Source organism: Symsagittifera roscoffensis, chromosome 1 (genome assembly GCF_963678635.1).
Source record: "Symsagittifera roscoffensis chromosome 1, txSymRosc1.1, whole genome shotgun sequence".
NCBI classification, from domain to species: domain Eukaryota; kingdom Metazoa; phylum Xenacoelomorpha; order Acoela; family Convolutidae; genus Symsagittifera; species Symsagittifera roscoffensis.
In genome coordinates, this window is record NC_087062.1 from 23,605,077 (window position 1) to 23,630,641 (window position 25,565).

At 37.5% G+C, this 25,565-nt stretch overlaps 1 protein-coding gene across 1 annotated transcript; it reads right to left on the reverse strand.

Annotated features, from left to right (window-relative positions):
• Window positions 1-3,664: 3,664 nt before the first annotated feature.
• Window positions 3,665-23,984, reverse strand: LOC134853888 (uncharacterized). The gene is made up of 17 exons (XM_063869885.1): window positions 23,220-23,984; window positions 20,627-20,742; window positions 20,158-20,214; window positions 20,000-20,070; window positions 11,552-11,612; window positions 11,414-11,482; window positions 10,908-11,070; window positions 10,564-10,649; window positions 5,992-6,128; window positions 5,575-5,652; window positions 5,434-5,494; window positions 5,228-5,345; window positions 4,506-4,582; window positions 4,327-4,437; window positions 4,181-4,237; window positions 3,899-3,988; window positions 3,665-3,823 (listed from the first exon to the last, which is right to left on the reverse strand). Exons 1-17 carry the CDS (start codon window positions 23,338-23,340, stop codon window positions 3,665-3,667), a joined length of 1,632 nt encoding a protein of 543 aa, XP_063725955.1. The 5' UTR covers window positions 23,341-23,984.
• Between the last annotated feature and the right edge of the window lie 1,581 nt (window positions 23,985-25,565).

The following is a 25,565-nucleotide window of genomic DNA, read 5'->3' on the forward strand; positions in this document are numbered from 1 at the left end:
TTAGTTAATGATTCGCCATTTTAAATGTTTTCCCTTGCACTTTTTGAAAAACTTCCCCTCACACGCTCAAAAGCATAAATGATGTTTCGCATAACACAGTGTATTAAATACATCAAATAGCACATCTCAATTCAATTTGAAAAAAAAGTTTAAGACGCTTACGCGTTGATAGCATAAAATATGTTGCGCGTTCATTATCCTAAATAGGCCAAATTGGCGATTGTGAAATCCCCATAACTTTACAAGAAAATATCACAGATGGAACATCTTTCGGAATTTAGGACTACCATATCTTTCATATGATTCCTTAAAACTTTTATAAAACTTTGGTTGTTAAAAAGTCGAAATTTGTTTGTAGATATGAAAACCACCTCAAGCACAAAAACTCCGTCAATTTTCCCGAAATTCAGAACAATAACAAAATGTTTTTATATGATCTAATCTGAATTTTGTAAGTTTTTTTGTGAATCTTTTTAGTTAAGACAGGAAAGCAGATAGGTCAGCAAGTTCGAAGTTCTAGTGTAATTAAGATGAAAATCTTGCAAGATTCTGTCAAAGTAAGGCAGCTCTTGCAAAAGTCTTGTAAGAACTCGGCAAGATTTCAATTCTCAATTTGCATTCTCATTCTGGCCACATATAAGTCAGTGAAAACAAACTTCACTTACAAATTTCACTGATGGCTTATGGTTTATGCATTTTGCACAATTATCTGAATTCGCAAAACTTTTTTTTGTCAATATACCTTTTTTATAGTAATAATTAGTGGCACAAAACGTCAGATTACCAACAGAAACATTTTTTCAACTTATTTAAAAATTATTTTATAAAAAGTGATAAAAAATTTTTTTTGCATGCACTCGTGCAAGTTTTTTATGTTACTTTTGCCTTAGGAGAGAGTGCAGCCTGTATTTAGACAGCCGCGTATTCATAATCGTCAGTATTTAGACAAATACTGTATGAACCAATCAAAATCGAGAAAAGACATAAATAATCCAAATTAAATGATAATTATTTATTAACTTCTTCTTTGTCTCGATTCTGATTGGTTGAAAAGGTATTTGTCTAAAAACTGACCATTTTGAATACGCGGTTGTCTAAATACTGATATGTAACCCTTAAAGGTGGATTTAAAATTTAATTTGATAACATTTTTGTTTTGAAATTATTCCTGTCACACGCTTTGTAAAAACAAAAGAATATGTTTACTATCTGGTTAATAAAGTTTTAAAACCAAATGGCTTGCATCAATTCAGCCTTGAAAGTTTCTCATCCGCATTAAATCACCGCTGTTGATCAAGTGGCCTTAAGCACCGCTGTTGATCTGTGTTTCTTCAAGCAAGACTGAGGGAGAAAAATAGCAATATAAATCATGAAAGTAGCGTTCAACAAAAAAATTAACATATTAAACTTTCAATCCACCTTTAAGGTTTACATATCAGCATTTAGACAACCGCGTATTTTGACTAGTCAGTTTTTAGACAAATACTGTTTCAACCAATCAGAATCGAGACAAAGAAGAAATTAACTAATAATTATTATTTATTTTGGATTATTTATGTCTTTTCTCGATTCTGATTGGTTGAAACAGTATTTGTCTAAAAACTGACCAGTCTGAATACGCGGTTGTCCAAATACTGCTATGTAACCCCTTAGGAGAAACATAATTCAGCAACCTTCACTGTGATAGTTTGCTGAGTGTTGGCTTGATTAAATTTCAGAAGCACTGAATAAAAAACTATCAAAATTACTTTTTTGTAAGTTTGTAGTAGAATGCGAAATGTATCCTATTGTTGACAAATGGAAAACATACTTTACTTGAACTTCGCTAGAAAAAAAGAATCATATGTTTTTTGTAAAAGACTGCTTGCTAAATATATTGCAAGATTGCATTCCGAGATTACTTATGCTTTTTTCTATTCAGTATACAGTGCTGATTTAAATTAACCGGAAAAAACGAGCTAAATTTAAAACGCGTTTTTCTCAATTTGGGTTGAGTTTAAGTGAAAACTTACGAAGACAAAACTTGCTTAAAATTTTAGCAGAATTAATATGCCTCTAATTTATTTCGCAAAAATCGAGCCAAAAATTTTACCGCAAAAATGGGTCATTTTGGCTTTTCTTAGTTAATCAAAAATTACCCAGTCGATCAAAAATACCCAGTCGATCACAGGCATAATTATATCAAAGTGAGCCCCTCACGTAGCCCAACAAATTTTAAGAAGGGTATTTTCTCCAAAAAAAATTGCAAACCGTTTAAAAATTGTTTTTAAATAAAAAGTTGATATTTTATATAGTAAAAACGACCTTTTTTGTCTATCAAACAAAAATAAATCAACTTATACAATGTTTTGGAGAATATACCCTTCTTAAAGTTTGTTGGGCTACGTAAGGGGCTCACTTTGATATAACTGTGTCTGTGATCGACTGGGTTTTTTTGGCGCAATTTTTGATTAACTAAGAAAAGCCAAAATGACCCATTTTTGCGGTAAATTTTTTGGCCCGATTTTTGCAAAACAAATTACACCATATTAATTCTGCTAAAATTTTAAGCAAGTTTTATCTTCATAAGTTTTCACCTAAACTCAACCCAAATTGAGAAAAACGCGTTTTAAATTTCAAGTTTAACGCGTTTTGTCCGGTTAATTTAAATCAGCACTGTAGTACATTTCAATGTACTGAATGCTTCAGCTGGCCTATTAAGTGAATAACTTAAAGGTGGAGTGCAGCCAGTATTTAGACAGCCGCGTATTCATACTCGTCAGTATTTAGACAAATACTGTATGAACCAATCAGAATCGAGAAAAGACATAAATAATCCAAATTAAATGATAATTATTTATTAATTTCTTCTTTGTCTCGATTCTGATTGGTTGAAAAGGTATTTGTCTAAAAACTGACCATTTTGAATACGCGGTTGTCTAAATACTGATATGTAACCCTTAAAGGTGGATTTAAAATTTAATTTGTTAACATTTTTGTTTTGAAAATATTCCTGTCACACGCTTTGTAAAAACAAAAGAATATGTTTACTATCTGGTTAATAAAGTTTTAAAACCAAATGGCTTGCATCAATTCAGCCTTGAAAGTTTCTCATCCGCATTAAATCACCGCTGTTGATCAAGTGGCCTTAAGCACCGCTGTTGATCTGTCTTTCTTGAAGCAAGACTGAGGGAGAAAAATAGCAATTTATATCATCAAAGTAGCGTTCATGTTTGACGCTTAATTAATGTTAAGTATTCTAATCCATATCGTTTCCATACCAGCGGATTTAGGGGGGGGGGAGAGAGTTAGCGGACGCTTTTTTTTTCAGAGATTCGACCCTCTGTCGACCCAAAATATCCAAAAAGGCTTTTCTGGCCAGATTTTCTAAATTTTACCTGCGGTTTTCAGTGCTTTGGGAAAGCCCGGAAAATCAATTTTGCAACCTAAAAAGTGGTCGACAAAATCCACCCCCCCCCCTTGTGAAAATCCTAGACCAGCGCCTGCATTTCTACCTTATTTGGATCAAGTTCTCATGTTTTTGAGTGCCGAGGCTTTTATTCTTTCAATTTCAGTGCGCTTGCTTCGACTAGAGGCATTTGAAGCAAAAAAAATTTAAACACGTGTACGCAATGATAGCTGTTGGTAGCAAACATTTTGGCTCTGAGTTTGAGGAAATAGGAAGTTAATTATTTGGGCATCCGGAACCCCTGGGATCTAACATGGCTTTCAGTTTCTGTTTGTCCTCTAAAAGTTTCGACACAAAGTTCTTCCGGAAGTGTGGCCAGGAGTCCCTGTCATCAATTTTCTGCTGAACCTCTGATTCCAGAGCAAATGTTTTGAACTGGTTAAGAAATATCAAGTTAGAAGAAACAGTTTCGCTGGAAGATTTTGCACAATCGATGAATGTGATACTCACAAAATGCTGGACTTCAAGCAGGGTTTGTGGAACTGCGAGATGAAAGAAGCGCTTCTTCTGAATTTTTATTATTTCTGCTCCCTCGCTAACCTACGATCAAAAAATTTTCGTTTTTTTGTGAGCAAACAGTTTTATTACAGCTTGAATGTTGACTGCCGATTTTACTGGAACTTTAGAAACACTGATTCATTTATCTGTTGATTGTTTACAGAAATTGCCCTGCGGTTTTTGATGATTACAAATTACTGATCCAACTTCAATAAAAAGACAAAATTCGCCAACCAATGAAAGACTGTCGGTGACCCCTTCTCTTGTCGTCAGCTGTTCTTCATGGATTCCCTACAGTTTAGTTCCATTAGAGAGTTTATGATACTTTCTGAAATGAGATAATTTAATGGAACAAAAAAAATTGGTAATAAAAAGTCTACCATCAGTTGGTCTTTTGTGAATCTGCCGATGTTGACGAAAACCCGTTTGGTCACAATCGCCTTTCGCTCTTGCACACTTCTCTGAAGGTTCTCATATTGCTCAACTTCAGACTAAAATAGGAAGATATTCGTGATTTTTCCTTTTGATCAATTGAGCTTCAAATTAATTGATAACTAACTGTTAAAGGCGTGCTAGTGCGAAAAGCAAAATCAGCAGGAGAGGCACCTTTCTCAATCAGCTTACGATTTCCAGTTTCTAAATAAATTTGTAGTTTTAAAGTTAATCAACGTTCCGCCAACCCCTTTCACCGTTTGTTCATAACAACCCCCCTCACTCCGCCCACCGCTCTTTTCTGAAAGTTTAGGAAGATTGTTTCCGGGAAAGCTGCCCCCAAATTTTCATTTTCTTGGAATGCAAATTTATCGAGATATTCTATAGAAAAAATTATGCAAGAAAGTACATTTTGCATCATTTGCATTCTTTTTGCAATCATTTTCGCACCATTTGCATTCTTTTCGCAAGAAATAAGCAAGATTTTGCTTTCATTTTGCATGATTTATGCAAGGTTTGCATTCCATAAGCAAGGAACAAACCCTGACATTGCTAAAAATCCTCAAACTGGAGGAAGCTACGATCGTGGAATTTTGTCAATTGCCAGGATGATAAATGACTAGAAATATTTTTAACCTGATTGCAATTTAGTTTTATGAAATTTAGCTGATAAAAAAAATCCTTTTCTTATCGCACGCTTTTTATGGATTACTTTTTATTCAACGGGATCAAGTGAGTTTTTTTTTGAATTGTTTCCAAAAATATTTTTCGAGCTTTTGATATGAGATCACAACGTATGAGGAAGCATAACGAGTTGAAAAGGTCGTCTGTGTACACGTATCTACTAGCCGTATGCGTGGAAGAAAGTCTTGTGTTTGGCCACTGAGTCAGAGTGGGCTGCTTTGTGGTACTCTTTAGTCTTCTTCACATCTGTGATATTCTGACGCCTCAAGATTGAACAACTACCCTGTATTAAAAAAAAACATTCTAGAAAAAGAGACTGAGTTAAACTTGGAGATGATTATCTGGTTCATTATCGGGCCGACGAGACTAACTGTTTTGCAAATGAAGAAGGAATCTGACGACTTGAGGTTCTTGCACACCAGTGACCCCGAGCTAAAAACCAGATATAGAGATATAGTATATCATTAGCTGTGAGCCAACAATACATTCGGAAGTCAGAAACTGAGACTTACGGGTAGAATGAGCAGCTAACTGCCCCAACAGATTGCAGAAGTCTTTCAATTGGGTACTGTTTGAACAGAGGCAGAGACCTACAAAAACGCAGTTAATTTTCATTCACCGCTTCAAAAAAAGTTATTTGCTGTTTTTTTTTCATTTCGGGTTTTGGTCAATTTTATGTTTCGGCATAAGTTCGTTTTTCTTAAAAACTTTTTTTTTCAATTTTGTACTGGATTCCTGGTTCAATCGAGCCGGAATTTTATATGCTGATTTCAGATTCGACTGAAACACTTTCTCGTATACAGTTTCTCGGTCAAACTATAAATCAGAAAAATTGACCCTTGTTCTTTGCAGTTATATCCTGCTTCTGATCAAATAGTAGCCTAAAAACCCGAAAAATGCTCTATTTTATCTGCGATTTTTCTGCTCACATCAAGTACAGTCTAGGCACTTTGTCTTGTGCCTTGCGTAGGAAGAGGAAGTCATCGGTGTCGATGTAGAGTAGCTGAGAGGGACCCACAGTCACCATCTGTTCACGACTTACCAGCCCTTCTTCTAGCTGCGACATCTGTTCAAGAATTAATACACAGTTTTTTCAGCTTTTTGTTTTGCACACCGCATGAAGTTGTAAAAGCCATGTGCAAGGCCTGATTTTTCTCTCGTTTTTGACTACAACAAAGAAACTTGTGCGGGGGTCATACTCAAGACTATTAGTGAGGATTTAGTCACCAAAAACTATAAATTTGTCTCATAGTTTCAAAAAAACTTTGGTTTGAATTTTTCCGTTTCTTGGACAAAAAGACATACACATGATGCGATGAGAGATTGAAAAGTGAATCTAACTGTTCTGCTTTTTTCTCTTTAATCTGAACATTATTATTTCTCATTATTATTCTCTTTACTTAGTTCAATCAGTTTTTGCAAAAAAAAACTACAAACATTTTCAGAAAAACTGAAAAAAAAAGAAAAAATGTTTCGTTTTTTAATACCGTCACTTAAATCGCTGGTCGAAAAATTTTCGTTATTTTCTTTTTTTTAGCCTAGAAATATTGATCTTTTAGCACACTATAATGAAGAAAAAAGAAAGCTGGAAAAATTGCGAGTAATGTAAAAACTTCTTTCTCTCATTAAACAATTGTCTAAAAAAACAATTGTATCTCTAAAACAAGTATGTCACCGGTTACTGGAAAAGTAAAAAAATATATAGCCAACGGCCAAGTAAAAAAAGCAAGTACACAAAAAAATACTGAGTTGTTTTTTGAAAAAAATTTAATTTGCGTTAAGAATTTTTTGATAAAATTAACATAATTTTGATTTTGCTGGGAAATCTGAAATTTAAATTACACTTTCGAAAGTAGAAGTCGATCACGTTTTTTGCAATTCTACACTTTTGCAGTTTGCCTTCCTTTTAACGAAAGAAAAAACTGAAAAAAAATTACGTCAAATGTCGAACATATAATTTTAAGCCTGAACAAATATTAAAAGTTTCCCTGAACAGAAAAAAAATCATCGCGACCTATAAAAGTTTCATCGAATCATAGCAAAAAAAATATATAAAAAAAATGTAGAAGTGAACGTTTCAAGAAAAAAAATGCTAGTAAAATATATTTTTCAGGCTGAGCTTAGAACAGCAATATCTTTGGAATTGAACAAAGTTTCTGTCACATTACTTAAAATGAGACGAAAGTGGTCTTAATAAAAGTCACCTCCAGCAGAAAAAGTCATCTTTTTCGTTAGAGGTCGGAACAATAAGTCGTTTTACTCAAGCTGGCTTGTGTTGAAAACGATTCTCCAGCCGACCACTCGAAATCATTTTGTTTACTCAGTAACGGCAGGAGTGGCGCTGACGTTTCCGCGAGTGCCGGTGAAAATTTATGAAGGCCGTGGATCGAACCCATAAAAAAATCAATTGAGACAGTTTTTGTTTTGTTATGTACCTGCTTATTTAGTTCCCTTGAATCAAGTGCTAATTTTATCGACCCGTCTTTTTTTCACTGTGATAACGATCGGTGGTACAAAATGTCTATCCGAGCACTATTCGAGTTTTTTGTAATTTTTCGATTTCCTGATCAACTTTATCTTGGAGCGTGATTGGAACGCGTCTACATTTCTTCTGCACCGGCATTAGTGCTTTTTAGTAAATTAGCTTGTACTTCATAGTTGAGGGTTAGCCCTGCCCTATTAAATAAATTATAGAATTGCTTACTGAAATGCAGTTGCCATTCGTCCAATGGCTTATCCTGTTGATGCTCCGCGTGCCCTTGGATACTTATGACATCCCTCGTTGCGGCTTGAACCCGTTGAAGTCCCGGCTGTGGCATCAGATACCGCCCAACAATAATTGACGGTCTGCACTCACCGATAACCTTGATGTACGTCTGTGCCGACCACCCATTTGATGTTAATGTTGCCTTCATCTTCTCCGTCATTGCGGAACTGATCGTTATTCGGCCCCAAAGGTAATGAATTTACCCCCGATTTTCCCAACGTTTTCCGGAGTTCGCTGATAATGAAAATCAAAATTTACGACCCACTTTCAATCCACGCCGTCGTTGTTTTCCCGTTGATCTTCAATGGCAATTGTACCCCCGCTACTTTATATTCATGCTCTTCCTTCTTTTTCCGAATCGACTTGACGTTGTAGTCATCGGAGCTATCCGAATCCCAACTGTGGGATTTTAGTAGGCGGTTATTTGCCCATCCTACAGAGGTATCGTGTTGTGACGATGCGTCCTCATGCTCCGTAAATTGGTCATCCATGCTCGCCTCGCCGTGAATAAGTCCAACGCATCCACGGTTTGCACCTCTCTTCTCGTGGCATGTCCGCTCATAATGCCCTGTCTTTTTTGCAATAGTTGCAAGTTGCGTTGCGGGCTGGACATTTTGAAATGTGTTCCGTTTTAAAATTCGTCTGGTCGCAGTTAAAACAACGTCTATCCGCCCCGCCTCTCGCGTTCTCCCGGAATGATCCCCTGGCACCCCCTTGAAATGGCCTTCGGAATCCGCCTCGGATAGAACTGATTAGTTCAGCTTTTATATGTAATGCCCCCTGGCGCCGTGTTTAGTCCCCACCGGTAATTTTGTAACTTTTAGCATACTTCTCTCCCTTTTCGTACGATAACGCAATCTTGTACACCTCGTCCGGTGTTTTTGTAGACCTACATAATTCCGTCTGTGCATCCTTGTTAGTCATGTTTACCATGAAGACGTCGCGTAAAATACGTCTTTCAAGCGTGCCGAGACTGCATCGAGCCGCGAGTCTACTTAGTACAGAATGGAATTGTTCAAGGGACTCCCCTTCCCATCGTTTTCGCGACAATAGCTGGTAAGTTTTAAACTTCTCATTTCTCTCATTTTTACAGTTTTCTTCGAATTCGTCCACTATCCGGGGGTACCTGGTAGTGGTTAAAATTAAATGCAGTTTCCGGTTTTGGAGCTCGTCCTGACCACGTTCTCGGCCAGAATGCCGTAATCCCCAACGGATTCTTTCCTCCCCCAAAGCCTATCGCTGCTGGCTGCGCCATGTTGAAAACGATTCTCCAGCAAAATAAATTCCGCAATGAAATGAAAATTAAATCCGTCAACTTGATAACTACGAACTTAGATGTTCAACTGTTTTAGCACCACTGGAGAGTGACAACGCCGCTGGAAGGTATCAATCACTGACCCTCAAGGTCACTGCCACAACGGACTATAAACTGAATTAAACTAAGATAAAATAAAAATGAATATATATAACACTTGTTGAACTTTTTTTATTCTGGTTGTATTTTTCTCCCGAATATTTGTGCTCAGTGCTTTTTTTTTTTTCATTTTTATAACTGTCGTAAGTTTGGAAGTTTTTATACTGTCTGAAAATGTATGAAAACTTATGCGATTGATTCCAGAACAAAATTGTTCCGATTTGAATTAAGGCTGTATGTTTGGTCTATATAATACTCTATCAGAAGCTGCTAAACACGTCCTTTCAAACTTTTTAAAGCCTGTGAAGGGAAAATTAAAAAAAAACTGAATTTTTTTTGAATTTTTATTTTTTAATGAAGTTTCCATCATTTTTTCATTCTAGGAATTATTCCGCAGAGTTGGAACGGTGGTCGGAACATTCAAAGCTACGCTGTGATAGTTTCACCTTGTGAATTTGATGATAGCTTGTCCCTAAACAGGCTATAGTTTGGCACTCAAAAAGATTACGATGAAAATGGTCAAGAGAATTCTTTGAGTGATGGAAAAGTTGTGGAAAATTCTGTGCTACTTGCGCAGCAGCCGGCTATCCTTGTTCTGTGTGAGGAATCGTAACCTATCATGCTTTGGCTTTTTAAAGCAAATTCAAGTCTTAATATCTGGTTGAGGCAGCAACCAGACATAGATATAACAAAGGCGTTCGATTTCTTCTCAAAGATTCAATTTCTGGCTATATATTTTTTGGCATTTTATCCTTTTTTCAGAAATTATTGGCCTGGGTAAATTTGATAATATCGGGTCTTTCAGCGTTTTAGAGAGCTCGGAAAATCCTTTTGGTCAAACTAAACTAGTAGATTCTCGCCTCCCTTTTTTCGAGAAAATCATAGATCCGCTTTGGCCAACAAAAATTGAGTGGCTAAATAGACAGCTCATGAAGCGAAGGCCGTGGCACTCAGCATAGTGACAAAGCGTTCACCTTGAGAACGTCATATCGAGAGGTCGGTGACCTGTCCTGGCAACGATAGGGTGAACAAATTCATTGAGTTGCAAAAACGGCTTCGCTCAACGAAATTACTCAGTCTGATATGTGGAGAATTATTACAAAAAAGAACTATCGTTAAACCGGGCTGATAAGGCCTCTCTTCTGCTTGCAGCCTAACCACAAATATCAATTATTATATTAACGGCCGCCCTGGTTGCTTTACGATGAGGAATATGCATTCACCAAAAAAAAATTATTAAAACGAATGAATTTATGTGCGAATGTGGTGCCTAAGAGCGGTATCTCAACTTTCTGGTGGTTTGGGTGAGTCAGTACTCACGTCACTGTGTTGGTGTTTGTTGATCCAGCTGACAGACTTGACCACATTCTTTCTATCTGAGAGATCAATTTTTCTAATCAGGTTTACTAAGCAAAACAAAACTCTTGCTAAAACTCAGTACAAAATCCCCATTCATGGGAAAAGTTTGCAGGTAAAAAACGGAGTTTTTAAACTGCCTAATCATGGAAACATTTTGAAAACTAATACAGCAAGCTAATACAGAATCAGACAAGATAATTGAGTAAACTTAACTTTTGTAAGCTTGCTCGAAGGCATTGAGCTGTTTTCATTTTTTTGGTTATCTGACTTAGAATTTTTTCAGACATGTCGCAGATTTTTCTTACATTTGCCCTCCAGCACAAAATAGAACCTCTCTGGCCGGGTGTCCTGATGAACAAGTACCCTTCCGTGCTCGTACTTAGTGTAGATCACGTGTCTGCACACCTCCATCCCCATGTCAGGGGGAAATAGTTCCATCAGGTGCAAGGGACGAATAAAGTAGAAGATCTGCAAATTTTAAACAACTATTTAACTACAATTTTTATCATCTCCAGAGTTGGAACCGGGCCACCTCGTTTTTAGGATCAGCAACATCAAATTCATGCCCGGTTCCAACTCTGATCATCTTGTTTAATAAGATTTTTCTCTGCTTTATTTTATTTGTCATCATTAAGGCTGTATTGCAGGGTAATTTTTCAAGATGCCATAATTTAACGCTTGATATGAATAGTTTCTCAATTATAGTTATATTACGCTGTAATTTATTTAAGAACAGCCAACTCACAAATTTATCATCACTGCATCATTATATTATAATTATTATCATAGTTGTTGAATCAAAAATATTCACCTTGTCCAACATTTCTTTTGTTCTGTACTGCGGCTGACAAGACAGACAGGCCAAAAACTCCCAGTTAGACTAATAAAAAATAAAGTGACAACTATGGTAATGACTTCAAAATGGATTTAATAGATCATGTGTTTCTACCTGATATTTGGGTTGCATGTCTATTGCATTTACTTCCTTGGTCAGTGAAGGGTCAACGTATCTGCAAAGATGTTTTCGGTTTTTTTAGCCATCAGAAAGTCGGCCAACATTTTGTCTTTTTTTTTAACAACGAATAACCAATAGTCTGTATGGCAAAAACTTCAACAATTTCACAATAAAAATATTATCAGAAAGAGGGTCAAGTTGATTTTTGGTCAACTTATCGTTAAATATAGTATGTAAGCGTACAACTCAATCTACGCAGAAGCAAGGCAGCCGATAGCATCACTTGCGATACAAAATACATGAGTGGTTTCCAAAAAAAAACATGACATTGTGAGAAAACTCATGACATTGTGAGTTAAATAAATTCTTCGTTGAAAAATCAAACCACGTTTTTGGTCATCGTGAAAAATTTGCACTACTGCGATAAGACGGAGGTACAAGCACGCTGCAAAGTATGCATTTAGTTTCAAAGGCATCAACACCACTTTCCAGGGGCGGATTTAGGGGGGGGGGGTGAGGGGGTTGGTCCTCCCCCTTCCCTCAGGGATTCGACCCCCTGCCGACCCAAAGGGTCCCCCCTTTGATACTTTTTCAGAAATTCATTTTTGGCCGACCGACCCTAAAATTTTTCTAAAGGCGCCTTCGTCGCCAATATATACTAACTTTGAGGGGGAGCGCGCGCGCCAAAAAAAACGCGATTTTTTTGTCAACATTTTTCAAAAAGTGCCCAAAAACGGCTTTTTGACTGTTTTTTCAAAAATTTGCCTGCGGCGCAGAAAATTTAGCCAAAATTGAGGCAAAACAGTGCTTTGGGAGAGCTCGAAAAATCAATTTGGTCGACCTAAAAAAAAAAAAAAAGGTCGTCAAAATTTTGGAAATTTTTTTGAAAATCCGCCCCCCTCGAGAAAATCCTAGATCCGCCCCTGCCACTTTCGAAGATAGTGTTTCTGTTATATAAGTTTTGCTGACATGAAAAAAAAATCCTAAATCTGGCACTCGATTTGATGTCATGCGGTTACCGCAAATATAAAGTTAGTGGCTGATCCAGAGTTTTCATGCGGTGCACATTTTTTCAAGAAAAATACAATTTTGTTTTGCTTTTTTCTAGGTTTTTTGACTGATTTTTGGTCCGTTCCGAACAATCTCGAGACTAGATGACAACACATTCTTAACCGGAGACAAATTGTGCTGAAAATGCTGCACTATTTGTCTCCGGTTTCGACCCGGTGCCGACCCTTTTTAGTGAACATTTTGAACAAAAATATTTGACTCTGCTCATTTAAAGACCCTAATTTGACAAAATCTTCTGCGCCGCAGGCAGATTTGTAAAAAAACAGGCCAAAAAATTGTTATTGTGCACTTTTTGGAAACTTTCGACCAAAAATTGCGTTTTTTCGGCGCGCGCCCCCTCTCAAAATTAGTATAAATTGGCGCCGAAGACGATTTTAGAAAAGTTTTAAAGTTTGTCACCAAAAACGGATATCTCAAATTAGTACAAAGGGTAGTCGGCAGGGGAGTTTATTCATTCATTTTTTGACTTGTTAATAAGCGTTTTTGAAGAATTTTTTCTACACCATCTAGAAGATATTATGGTCTGGAGGGTGACAAAACACATGCTGTATTTTGTTTTTATTTCAAGTTAAGCGGCAAGTTAAATCCTTCCAAATTCAGTTTTCCGAACATTAAAAAAATTATCCAAAAAACTTTTTATCGACGCTGGAGGGTGCTCAAAACATTCACGACTTTGCTCTTATATACGAACATTCTTGTTGCCCCGACTTTCGAAGGAGGCGAGGAATATAAATGCGGGGGTGGTTTTTTGATCTTCTCAAAAATGACCGTTTAACCAAAGAAAATTTGGGGATTATGAGGACTGATCCGGAAATTATGAAATGCAAAGATAAAGCGCTTGCCACTAGCCTAACATCTTTCGAACTGCTTGATTAATAGACTCAACAATTTATTTACAGATCATAATATTTATGCTTAGCGAATTATATCGCACTCTTACTCCTTCCAAAAAAAATTTGAAGCAAACGAGCTGGGCACTTTATTTCGACTTAACTTTTAGCGTTATATATTTAGTTTTCAAAATGGTATAGCAGCTGCGACCGACGAATGCTTTTTTCAGACTTTGTCTGAGACACGTTTTTCGACCAAGCCGTGATTTCTTTTTCGACCATGATGCGACCATTTTTTTTGTCCAACAATGTCGCGATTCTTTTTTCGACTATCACAACTGAGATACGGTGTAGAATTGGTGATTCTACTGTATTACATGCTATAGTAACCTGAGCGTAGGATTGGTAATTCATGACGAAAATGGTCGAAAATTGCGAAACTTGATTTTAACGTAAACCGACTGTATGACCTTGTAGCAATGAAGTTAAGTGACAGATAAGCTTAGTTTGAGAGCAAACAATCGTTATCGGACTCTGCACCTTGAATTTGACCTCTAGGGCGAAAATTTGGAAAAGCGCGCAAAATGTGGAAACCCCCCCCCCCCCCCCCCGGATTGGGAACCACTGGTCCGATCCTTATGAAAAATGGTGGGTGACTAATAGAGATGATTTTAGCCGGGCATGCCAACTTCCAGACTCCTGGGACCCCTGAGGGGCGAGTGATAATGATTTCCGAAAATGCAGTTAGCACTTTTTGTAAACCGGTAACTAATGGTCAGAATGACTTCATATTGCAATATGTTGTAGCCCTAGGCGAGGGAAGTTCACCACCGGGACTTTGAACGCATCCGGTTATTACTTCCGGTTTTACGACCTTTGTAAACAAAACCGACTTTTCGACCCCTGATAATGCTAGGAGGATGAAACTTAGGGGGATGGTAGGTTAGGGGAGGACCTATAATGTATTAATGTTTGGACCCAATCCGGCAGCTACTTCGGAAGCTATTAGCACTTGAATATTGAATTAGGCTATTAACACCTGATAGTGATAAATGACTTGTGATTTTAATGCACCAATGTGAAGGGGGGCCCAAACCAGTAGGGGGATCCCTGATGACCCAACCCTCTCCGGAACTTCCTATGGGGTGAAAATGGCAATTTTAGGGAAAAGTGTTAATTGACCCAAGTTTTTCGAAAATGTGGGAAGTAATGGTCCGATATGAATGAAACTTAGTGGGAGTGATCTTCAATCGAAAATAGGACGTTTGACCTCATTTGACCTCGGGTGACCTCTAAGAGGTCATTTGGCATTTTTGACCCCAAGACCCCGGAACCCCCTGAAAAGCAATAAATTAGCATTGTAAGGTAAGGACCCGTAAAGGGTACCTACCACCTGGGGAGGTAATGGGAGGCCCCTAAACCGAGATTTTTTAGTTTTGATCTTTGTACCCGAGATAAAATGATTTTCTGTAATTAGCAAACATTGGGGTCAGCTTAACCCACTCCATTTGGACTTTCGATAAGAACGACAAACAAGTACAAATACAGCCCCGGACAAAAAATGGGGACATCTATGGGGGAAATGGGAATTTTGGGATGAAGATTTTATGAACAGCCTTAGCATGTTAAGTAAATTTTTGTGGTGTTTTTTTGGATCAAAACGGACACGGGGAAGGGAATTACCCAGCCCTTGGACTTAGGGGAATAAAATTAAAAATGACCAAAAATGGAAACTTTTCAAATATCATGGAAGTTAAATTCCCGGTTATGTGAAAACTACCCAATTCATCGGAAAGGGAAAAAGTTAGGAAGAACTAAAATAAAATCATGCAAGTGCTCATTTGTCAAATACGATTGGGAGCTGATTTTGTAGTTGAACCCAATGTTTGCTCAGTATGTCCTGGTCGACTAAGTGCCACCCCGATGTTTAATTGAAGCTGAGCTAATGGTTGATTCAGCTGATAAATCCTGAGTGGCAGCTACTTAAGTGAATGTTAGTAGGGATAGGGAACGGTACGCCTCTGACCGAATCGAAAGGAAATGAAGATAACGATACGTGATTAAGGCACAACCACCGAACTGGCAAAACAATTGTGCTGTGAGAGCGAGCAGTTGGTTCTCAGTTAGTTAGAGAACAACTGGGGTGTGAGAGCGATCGGTTGGTTCTCGGTTAGTTAGAGAACAGGAGTGAAACTTATAGAATTCAGACGGGTCCTGAGAGTGACTCGTGAAATTTTCAAAGTGAGTTCTAGACGTGAGATTTTTAGTGAAGCTTTGTGAAGCAAAGTTGAAGAGTTGATTAGAATTGTTTGTAAAGTGAACTGCAAGAGGCAGCTTTCTGGATCTTATCGCAGATTAAATTCAATGATACTTAATGAATTGTATTCAGGCCACTTAGCGGCCCTTATACTCGGCAATTTATATATTTATTTCTGAATTAAATTACTATCCAGTTTATTGCGATTTTTTCCGAGGAAGAGAACAGTCGAGAGCAATCGACCAAAGGGAGTCAAGTTGATCGACATTGCCGAAGAAATCGAAGCGCTTTTGGTCCCGAAATTTAAAGCCGAGATGGTCCTAGGACTACGATCGATGAAAGAGTATCAGTGCTCTTTGGTTTTCAGTCGCGGAGAAGATTTCTTGTGGACGGGGGCGAGAGAAGGTTCAATGGTACCCATATGGCACTTGACTCATAGGCCTTCTCCGGAACGGATGCCCTCTCTGCCACATGAACCGGGCGGACAGATTAAAGGAAATCATATTCCAAGATCAGACATGCGGAAGAGGTTGATTGCGAAAATAACAGCGGAATTGGAGTCTCCCGACAAAATCTTGGAAGGTGGCCGACGAGTTATGACGATCACAGCATAAATGTGGTTCAAGAAACGAAAGTGGAGGAATACGAAATGTACGGGTGCCTAAAGCCTGTTTCATTAGGTGAAGTTTTGAGATGACCTCGTGGAGGAGGCCGAACAGAGAGAGTTGCAGTGGTTCCAGAGCCAGACGTGGACGAAGTAGTCGACAGCGACGCGATTCGATGGGACGAACGTCAAAATCTGCTTGCGAGTAGCAGATCAGAAGGTTCCTTCAGGTCATCCAAGCGATTCCGAACAAACGATGACCAAGAGTGACTTGGCGGTAGAAGAGAAGTGGGGCCTAGAGATGTAAAGTCCGCCTACTTCCACAATTTGATCGATCGATGTAAAAAGCTGTCTTTGTTTGGCGAAAATGAAGTTGACCGGGGCTCGGCCGCATCGGAGGGAGAGGTCCCGAAGCAGTGTTGGCGTCCTCCAGATGCTATGGGGGAGTCGGATAACTGGACTGTGCCGCAGCAGCACTATCGACACCTCGTAGACAGATGGAAAAGACAGGAGGAGCGCTGAAAGAAACTTGAAACAAGAGGTCGTTGAACTAGTACGGGGTTTAGTTCAGCTCAGTGAGTAAAACTGAAAACTCTTTCTCCCTCTCTCACATTCTTATCTCATTTGCGATATTTATAAGTGCTTCAGAAATATCTCCACCAGTAAGATGGATAGAAACTCAGTAAAAATAATAGTAATATAATTTATTGTTTTGATAGAATGGTGGAGGTATTTCACAACGCGCTTAAAATCTTTCTTAGACTCTTAGTTGCTTCACTCAAGGAAGCAACCCTTGGTGCTAACATAGATAATTTGATTATGTAAGAGTCTATGGAAACTGAAGCCCGCGGTTCACTGCGTCGCAACACATAAATGATGGTGCATATAAATTGTGTCGAAAACTGGAGAGTAGTACAAGGCGGTGTACTATAGCAGAAAAAAAAACTAAAGTCTAGTTTAGGTAAAAAAAAGGGTGTTAAAAGAGGGATTAGATATTACACAAAGAGTCGAGTTGAGGTGTTAGATTGGTTATTTGTCTTAATAGAAAAACGGTGACTTAATCATTGTTATTAGCATTATTCGGGAGAATAATAGACTAGAAGGGAAAACTGTAGAATTGGTGATTCTACTGTATTACATGCTATAGTAACCTGAGTATAGGATTGGTAATTCATGATGAAATTGGTCGAAAATTGCTAAATTAGATTTTTACGTAAACCGACTGTATGACCTTGTAGCAATGAAATCAAGTGACAGATAAGCTTAGTTTGAGAGCAAACAATCGTTATCGGACTCTGCACCTTGAATTTGACCTCTAGGGCGAAAAATTGGAAAAGCGCGCAAAATCTGGAACCCCCCCCCCCCGGATTGGGAACCACTGGTCCGATCCTTATGAAAAATGGTGGGTGACTAATAGAGATGATTTTAGCCGGGCATGCCAACTTCCACACCCCTTGGACCCCTGAGGGGCGAGTGATAATGATTTCCGAAAATGCAATTAGCACTTTTTGTAAACCAGTAACTAATGGTCAGAATGACTTCATATTGCAATATGTTGTAGCCCTAGGCGAGGGAAGTTCAACACCGGGATTTTGAACGCATCCGGTTATTACATCCGGTTTTACGCCCTTTGTAAACAAAACCCACTTTTCGTTATTTCTCAACCCCTGATAATGCTAGGAGGCTGATACTTGGGGGGATGGTAAGTTGGGGGCAGACCTATAATGTATCAATGTTTGGACACAATCCGGGAGCTACTTCGGAAGCTATTAGCACTTGAATATTGAATTAGGCTAATAACACCTGATAGTGATAAATGACTTGTGATTTTAATGCACCAATGTGAAGGGGGGCCCAACCCAGTAGGGGGATCACTAATGACCCAATCCTCTCCCGAACTTCCTATGGGGTGAAAATGGCTATTTTAGGGAAAAGTGTTAATTGACCCAAATTTTTCGAAAATATGGGAAGGAATGGTCCGATATGAATGAAACTTAGTGGGAGTGATCTCCAATCGAAAATAGGACGTTTGACCTCATTTGACCTCGGATGATCTCTAAGAGGTCATTTGGCTTTTTTGACCCCAAGACCCCGGAACCCCCTGAAAAGCAATAAATTAGCATTGTAAGGACCCGTAAGGGGTACCTACCCACCTGGGGAGGTAAGGGGAGGCCCTTAAATCGAGATTTTTTAGTTTTGACCTTTGTACCCGAGATAAAACGATTTTCTGTAATTAGCAAACATTGGGGTCAGCTTAACCCACTCCATTTGGACTTTCGATAAGAACGACAAACAAGTACAAATACAGCCCCGGACAAAAAATGGGGACATCTATGGGGGAAATGGGAATTTTGGGATGAAGATTTTATGAACAGCCTTAGCATATTAATTAAATTTTTGTGGTGTTTTTTTTTGGATGAAAACGGACACGGGGAAGGGAATTACCCAGCCCTTGGACTTAGGGGAATAAAATTAAAAATGACCAAAAATGGAATTTTTTCAAATATAATGGAAGTTAAATTCCCGGTTATGTGAAAACTACCCAATTCATCGGAAAGGGAAAAAGTTAGGAAGAACTAAAATAAAATCATGCAAGGGGTCATTTGTCAAATACGATTGGGAGCTGATTTTGTAGTTGAACCCAATGTTTGCTCAGTATGTCCTGATCGACTAAGTGCCACCCCGATGTTTAATTGAAGCTGAGCTAATGGTTGATTCAGCTGATAAGTCATGAGTGGCAGCTAGTTAAGTGAATGTTAGTAGGGATGGGGAACGGTACACTTTTGACCGAACCGAAAGTAAATGAAGATAACGATACGTGATTAAGGCACAACCACCGAACTGGCAGAACAATTGTGTTGAGAGAGCGAGCGGTTGGTTCTCAGTTAGTTAGAGAACAATTGGGCTGTGAGAGCGAACGGTTGGTTCTCGGTTAGTTAGAGAGCAGGAGTGATACTTATAGAATTCAGACGAGTCCTGAGAGTGACTCGTGAAATTTTTAAAGTGAGTTCTCGACGCGAGATTTTTAGTGAAGCTTTGTGAAGCCAAGTTGAGGAGTTGTTTAGAATTGTTTGTAAAGTGAACTGCAAGAGGCAGCTTTCTGGAATTTATCGCATATTAAATTCATTGATACTTAATAAATTGTATTCAGGCCACTTAGCGGCCCTTATACTCGGCAATTTATGTATTTATTTCTGAATTAAATTACTATCCAGTTTCTTGCGATTATTTCCGAGGAAGAGAACATTCGAGAACAATCGAGCAAAGAGGGCGCAACCCAGTGTAGTTCATCGATCGACCACCAAATTCAACCTTTCAACCGAAGGGATTGTCATCAAATACCGGATCACAGCTCACCCCTTGCTGGTTCTGGTAATTAGGGAAGGGACTTAGCGGACAATATAGAAGGGATTTATTGGGTCTAAACAGTCAGTTTCCCCAAGACGACGACATACGGTATATTCAGACTTTTTCCGCGACAAAATTTTACTTAAAAAACCACTCCACACTTTGGATTTTGTGCTGCGAAATTGACATCTGCGCGACCGACAAAATCGAAAAATGAGGAAAAATCGAGAAAAAATCGAAAAATGTTTTCTTTGCAAAATTAGAGCGCTTGAAAAATTCTGTGCTATCTGCGCAGCATCCAGATATCTCGTATTTTAAGCTTATTTACTCACAATTTGCGAAGAGAGAACCCGCGAATCATGAAAATAACCATTCGGAATGCGTAGCGGAAGTAGTCCATTGTCTGAAACAAATTCCAATTTTCAGCCCTAAATAATGTGGTTATGAAAGAAGATTTCTTAATTAATAGGTTTAGAATGTCAAAACGGACCTTCCAGCCAACTCTCAGAGATGCTTTGAAGTCATCTTTATTCATTTCGGCCAGCTCCTGAAACAAGACAGCAACCAATTACTGCACAAATGTCGCTGAATGTTTTGACTGCCTTGTCCCGAGCAAAAAACATTCTCAAATCACACACCCGGATTCGAAAAGTTTTTTGTGTGATAATATACCTGTTGAAAATTTTCATCGAATAAAATTGGTTATGACTGGTTAATACTATATGCTATTCGACCCTACCATCTATTATAGAACTTAAGTTTTGCTTCAAGAATTTAAAAAATATCAGAAGTTTTAAGTTCATTCTAACCCCAAGGAGGTGTTTATAACTTAGTAACCGAGCTGCATTAATTTATTACTACTAAGGAAAAGTTAGCATAACAAAGCAGCAAGAACTAGGGTCAGGATGATCCTGGAACCTGTTACTTTTATTCAAGACATCTGTTCTTAAAGTACGCACCATTATTTTGTTGAATCTATCCCTTCCCACTTTGAGCTCGAGGTCAGTCTGTTCTCTCACTATCTGACACTGCAATTCACTCCTCCGCTCATCGATCAACTCTGTCACGCTACGCGCTAAAAGCACAACTCAAGCACACGTAAAATAACAAAAAATGTCTAGGTATGTTTCTTCTCTTGTGGCCCAAACTGACTGTTTTCCATACTAAAAAGGTGTTCAAAGCGACACCTCTTCATTAGAAAATATTCTGCGCACGTCACTGAATAAAAAGGCTTTTGTGCGGTAAATTGATGTAGCAGGAAGTTACCATACCCGTAAATCAAATTATCAAACAATTACATAACGATTATATAATATTTATGTAACCAATTACCTGATATTATTTACTAACTGCGCGTAAAATAAACGCTTTAATTTTTCCAACATATCGATGAGAAACCGTTTTATTACTAGTTTACTCCATTAAAAAGCTATTTTGAGGGTTTTCGAAACCAACGTATGTGCTACGTATGATAAGTCATTTTCCATGCAAATCATGCATGGATGTGCATGGTTGCGCATTATCTTCTATGGGTTCCCCCCTTTTTAACTCTAAACAACTTAACACCCTACAATTTCACTCTCTACTTTTTGTTGCCTTAGCAATATAACATCGCTACATTTTAAAACAATTTCTATGACTTAACACCGTTTTAATCCAAATGAAAAGAAAACTTACTTGAAAGGGGAGTTCGGTAACCATCAAAGAATTAAACGAGAGAAATTTTTGCCATTTAAAGCCAGACAAATTTGCGCTACTTAATTCGCGTAAGTTTTGAATAGAAATGACCTTGCAAATGATTTCAATGAAACGTTTCAAACCAAAATGAAATGGCCTTGCCAATATTTTCAATGAATCATTCCAAAATGAACCAAAAACAAGCAATAGTTCAAAGAACTGCAAAAGCCCGCAAATAATTAGAGGAAGCGATTGTAGGTTTTTTCGGTTTTGTTAGGGAGGAAGGCGTAAATGCAAGCTGGCGCAATGCCAGATACACTAACATGAATTGAATAAAGCTGATAGAACATTTTTGGAGTAATTTTGAAAGTTCCATCGGCTAACCAGAAAGATGACTTCTCCAGAACTCTCAGCATTTCGGGGTCGCCGCATAAAGTGATTCGCTCATGATCATTTGACCCACTGTCATACCGGATAAAATTTTCAAAAATTTCAGGGATCTTGAAATTTCGCGCAACGGGGATGGGCGGCATATTTACATCTAGCTGCTTACGAGTGCGAGCAGCCGTTCGGATCAGTTTGTCTTTACTTGGGAGAGCAAACTGAGTAGCCAAATCGTTGGTAATTGGCAAAACCGCACTGGCAACTGCAACAGTCGGGGTAAATCTCTCGCTGAGATCTTTTATATGCTTTATGACATTTCGGGCCTCCAATTTTCCCGCTGAAATGTCGTGGTTATGCTCTCCACGCGTCTCGATTAATTCGTTATTTTCAGTAATGGCAGTTGCTCGACATTTATGTGTTTGATATTTTGAGCAAATCCAGTTTTCTGTAAACTTATATTTGCGCTTGAAACAAAATTCATGGCCGGACGCTATAAGAATTGGCTTGTTTTTAGATGAAACTGTGAACTCGAAAGAAGACTCAATCATAATGTGTTTATTGTGTTTGCGTTTGTTTATCACTTGAGTAAAGTATAAAGTGACTGTCAGAATTTAATTTTTGTCAGAATTTTTACGGCAAATTGTTTTGAATTAGCACAAGCAGCTTTTTTAGTAATCATAAAGGTTTAGCGAAAAGTCTAATTGAAAATAAATTACAAACCTGTAGATAAGAGTCTTAAGTAAATTGGGAAGCCTCCTTTTAGGATGTATAACTAAGATAAACCAAGTTTTTCATTATGGTGCGGGTGTTAATTGCAGGATTAACTTTGGTGTGATAAGAGTTAAGATAAGGAATTCATAAAGCATTAATTTTAATAGTGAAATGACTAGGTGTTAAAATGTACTGTGTTAAACTGGAAAATAGGAGTTATATTGTTGTCGATTTAAATTGTTTAGTAGTGAAATGACTAAGTTTTAAAATGTACGGTGTTAAATTGTATGTCATTAAATTGTAGGACACCCTTCTATGGTGGGCAACCCGGGATTATCCGCATTGGTTCAATTCCTAAGCTGTATAACTTCCCTAGCCAATCACAGGAGGTTATCCATGAAGATCTTGCAAAAATCCTGCAAGGTTTTTTTGGAGATTATGCATCTCTTTAAAAGATCTCGCAAGGTTCTTGAAACATCTTGCAAGATAACCTCCTTTAAAGATAAGCTTTTTTTATGCAAAATTTTTGAATCTTTCGAAATTTTTATTGAAAAAGCATAAGTTATGACTGAGGAGAAATGGACAAGAGCCTCAATGGAGACTTAGAAATCCTTACAGAGACAAAGGATGCCTAAAAGAGGGTTACAATATTAGAAAATTATGAAAAGGCTTAAAAAACATTAAGATGCGAAACAAATATGGTCACTGTTTTTATCGAGTCACTGTTTTTTCAACAAATCTGAAGTGCTAGTCTATTTGGTAATTGATATAGTTTCTTACCAACATGAAGAGCTTTATGGGCCTCTATCTGTTTCTGTTCTCGTTGTATGGACAACTCGATGGACTCCCTCCATACTGCTGCTGTAGCCCTTTTGTCCACAGTGTGGATGAAAGTGTCCATAGTTCAGTCAGTAAATACCTCAGAACTTCAATGGCGAGAGTTAAGCTGTATGTACCCAAATTCTGAAATAGACTGCGAGACAAACAATAAATGGTTGAAGAAAAGAATTTCAAATTAGTAGCTTTGAACGATATTATTGAGGAAACATTTTGAAATAAGACAAACCTCTGCCTGATCTTAAAATGACCGAAGTAGTTAATTATATAAAAATTCAGTTGTAACCATTAAAATTTTCGCAATAACACCGGGCATAAAAATTTAGGACGTTTTTATTATTCCAAGACGTTCATTTTATGATATAAAAATGTCAATCCGGAAAAGGAAAATCAGTATGTTTTGAGAAGACAAACAAAAACATATTTGAACAGAACACAGATAGTTTCAATATACATTTTTTCATCGTGTAAGAGGACACTCCAGCTTTGAAATGGTTTAAATATTCAAACAAAAGTAAACATAAATCGCAGATGTTCGCTTAGCTACCATTTAAACAGCTTCTTCTATAATCAATACCAATATTTTTCAATCGCAAGTTAAAAGTGTTTCTGCAATGTACAAGATGCCAAATTAAATAAACAGACATTTTCAGCGCTAAGAGTCTTTTGTTTTGAGCTGCGTTTTATCGACCGAGCTCAAGAGTCCAAGAGCTCGATAGATTCGTCACCGAATAATAACAAGAACTTGTGAAAAAAGATATCACTGCTTGAAAATTCAATCTTATCACATAATTGAGAATTAATTGAAGCCATCTACAAATTTTTTGTTATGGTATGAAGAAAAAATTTAAAAAAATTTACAAAAAGTTGGTTTTGATATTGTTTCCCATGTTTTGCCCCAATGACTTATAAACGTGTAAATTCTTAAACAGTTATGCGTCAGGAGAGTTAAAAAGGGGCGCTAGACATCAAGCCGACGGGACTTGAAGCCGAATCGTAAAATTAGGGACTTCAAGCCGAATAGTTCCTTATAAAATCGTGAATTATGATTAATTTGAAAACTTTTTTGAAAAATTTCTGAATTTCAGGATCTTTCTTCACAAGTTATTGGCGTTTTCATAAAATTTAAGCCTCCAAATGATGTTTCGGAAAGTTGAAAAGTAAAACATGGTTGAAGGCATTTTTCATGTTTATAATTTATGCATTTCAAAAACCGGCTGATGTTATTAACGGATGCCAATCACAAGCGGTGTATTGTCATGAATAAAGTTTATTATGGACTAAATTTGCCAAAATTTTTGAAAAATAACGTTTTACAGATGATAAAATAGTGTTTTGAGGTGCTTGTAAAGTTTTAATTTCGGCTCGAAGTCCCTTCGGCTTGAAGTCTCGTCGGCTTGTTGTCCTAGACGCGTTAAAAAGACATTCGCGCGATGAGGTGGTGTAAGCGGACGCAATCGTTCAGCTTTCATTTGCGTGGGGGTGTAGCGATTAGCATGCAAAAATTGTTTTAATTGGGAGTGCATTCTGATGAAAAACCAGTTAGACTAAATTTTCAAACAGTTTCGAAAGCCATTTGATTTGTCAATAAGGAAACAAAAGTTCCACTTTCACCGAATTAAAATATCGTTTATGCGTACGCTGATAAAAATTGCAAATTTGAGTAAACAAAATTTGAAATAGCGAGAATTAAAACTATATGCTGCTTTTACATGGGCAAGCTAACCGACACACATGCTTTTAGGGCGGTCACCCATTTGGAAATTCACGTATTCTGAGGAACTTTCTCTCTATAGAATTGATTGCGCTTCAAGCCATTTTACTGTGATGATTGAAATAATTAAGCGGACAAAAGAAATCCAACTTGAAAATCGAAACGAGTTTTGTTAAATTCGGTTGATTTTATACGAAAAAAGATGAAGAACGATCTTGCTGGAAGTTTTAACAGAATGAATATGGTGCAATTTGTTTCGTAAATTTCGGGTTCAAAAAATTACCCAAAAAACGATATTCTTTTTGGTAAATCAAAGTTACTCCAAACCTATTTTTTCATTTACTGTTAAAACTATATTACTACAAACAAAATATGGAGCAAAACCAAACTTAAGAAAATGTTTTTTTTTACTTAGTTTCGTTTAATAGTGAAAAAAAGTTTATACTAAGTTGAACCAAATTTTTTATAAAAATAATTTTCAAAATTTTTGCTCGAATTTTTGGAAATCACACCCTTCTTAAATTTTAGTTATCTAGTTAACATTTAGCCTGCTGTTTTTTCTTCGAAAGACTTGT

Excerpts from the sequence above, each read along its gene's own strand:
- LOC134853888 (XM_063869885.1), bottom strand. The coding sequence starts at position 23,340 with ATGGACACTTTCATCCACACTGTGGACAAAAGGGCTACAGCAGCAGTA. Across the intron at positions 11,483-11,551 it reads ACATGCAACCCAAATATCAG|TCTAACTGGGAGTTTTTGGC; the intron begins GTAGAAACACAT and ends ATTTTTTATTAG. Across the intron at positions 5,495-5,574 it reads GTTAGCTGCTCATTCTACCC|CTCGGGGTCACTGGTGTGCA; the intron begins GTAAGTCTCAGT and ends TCTGGTTTTTAG.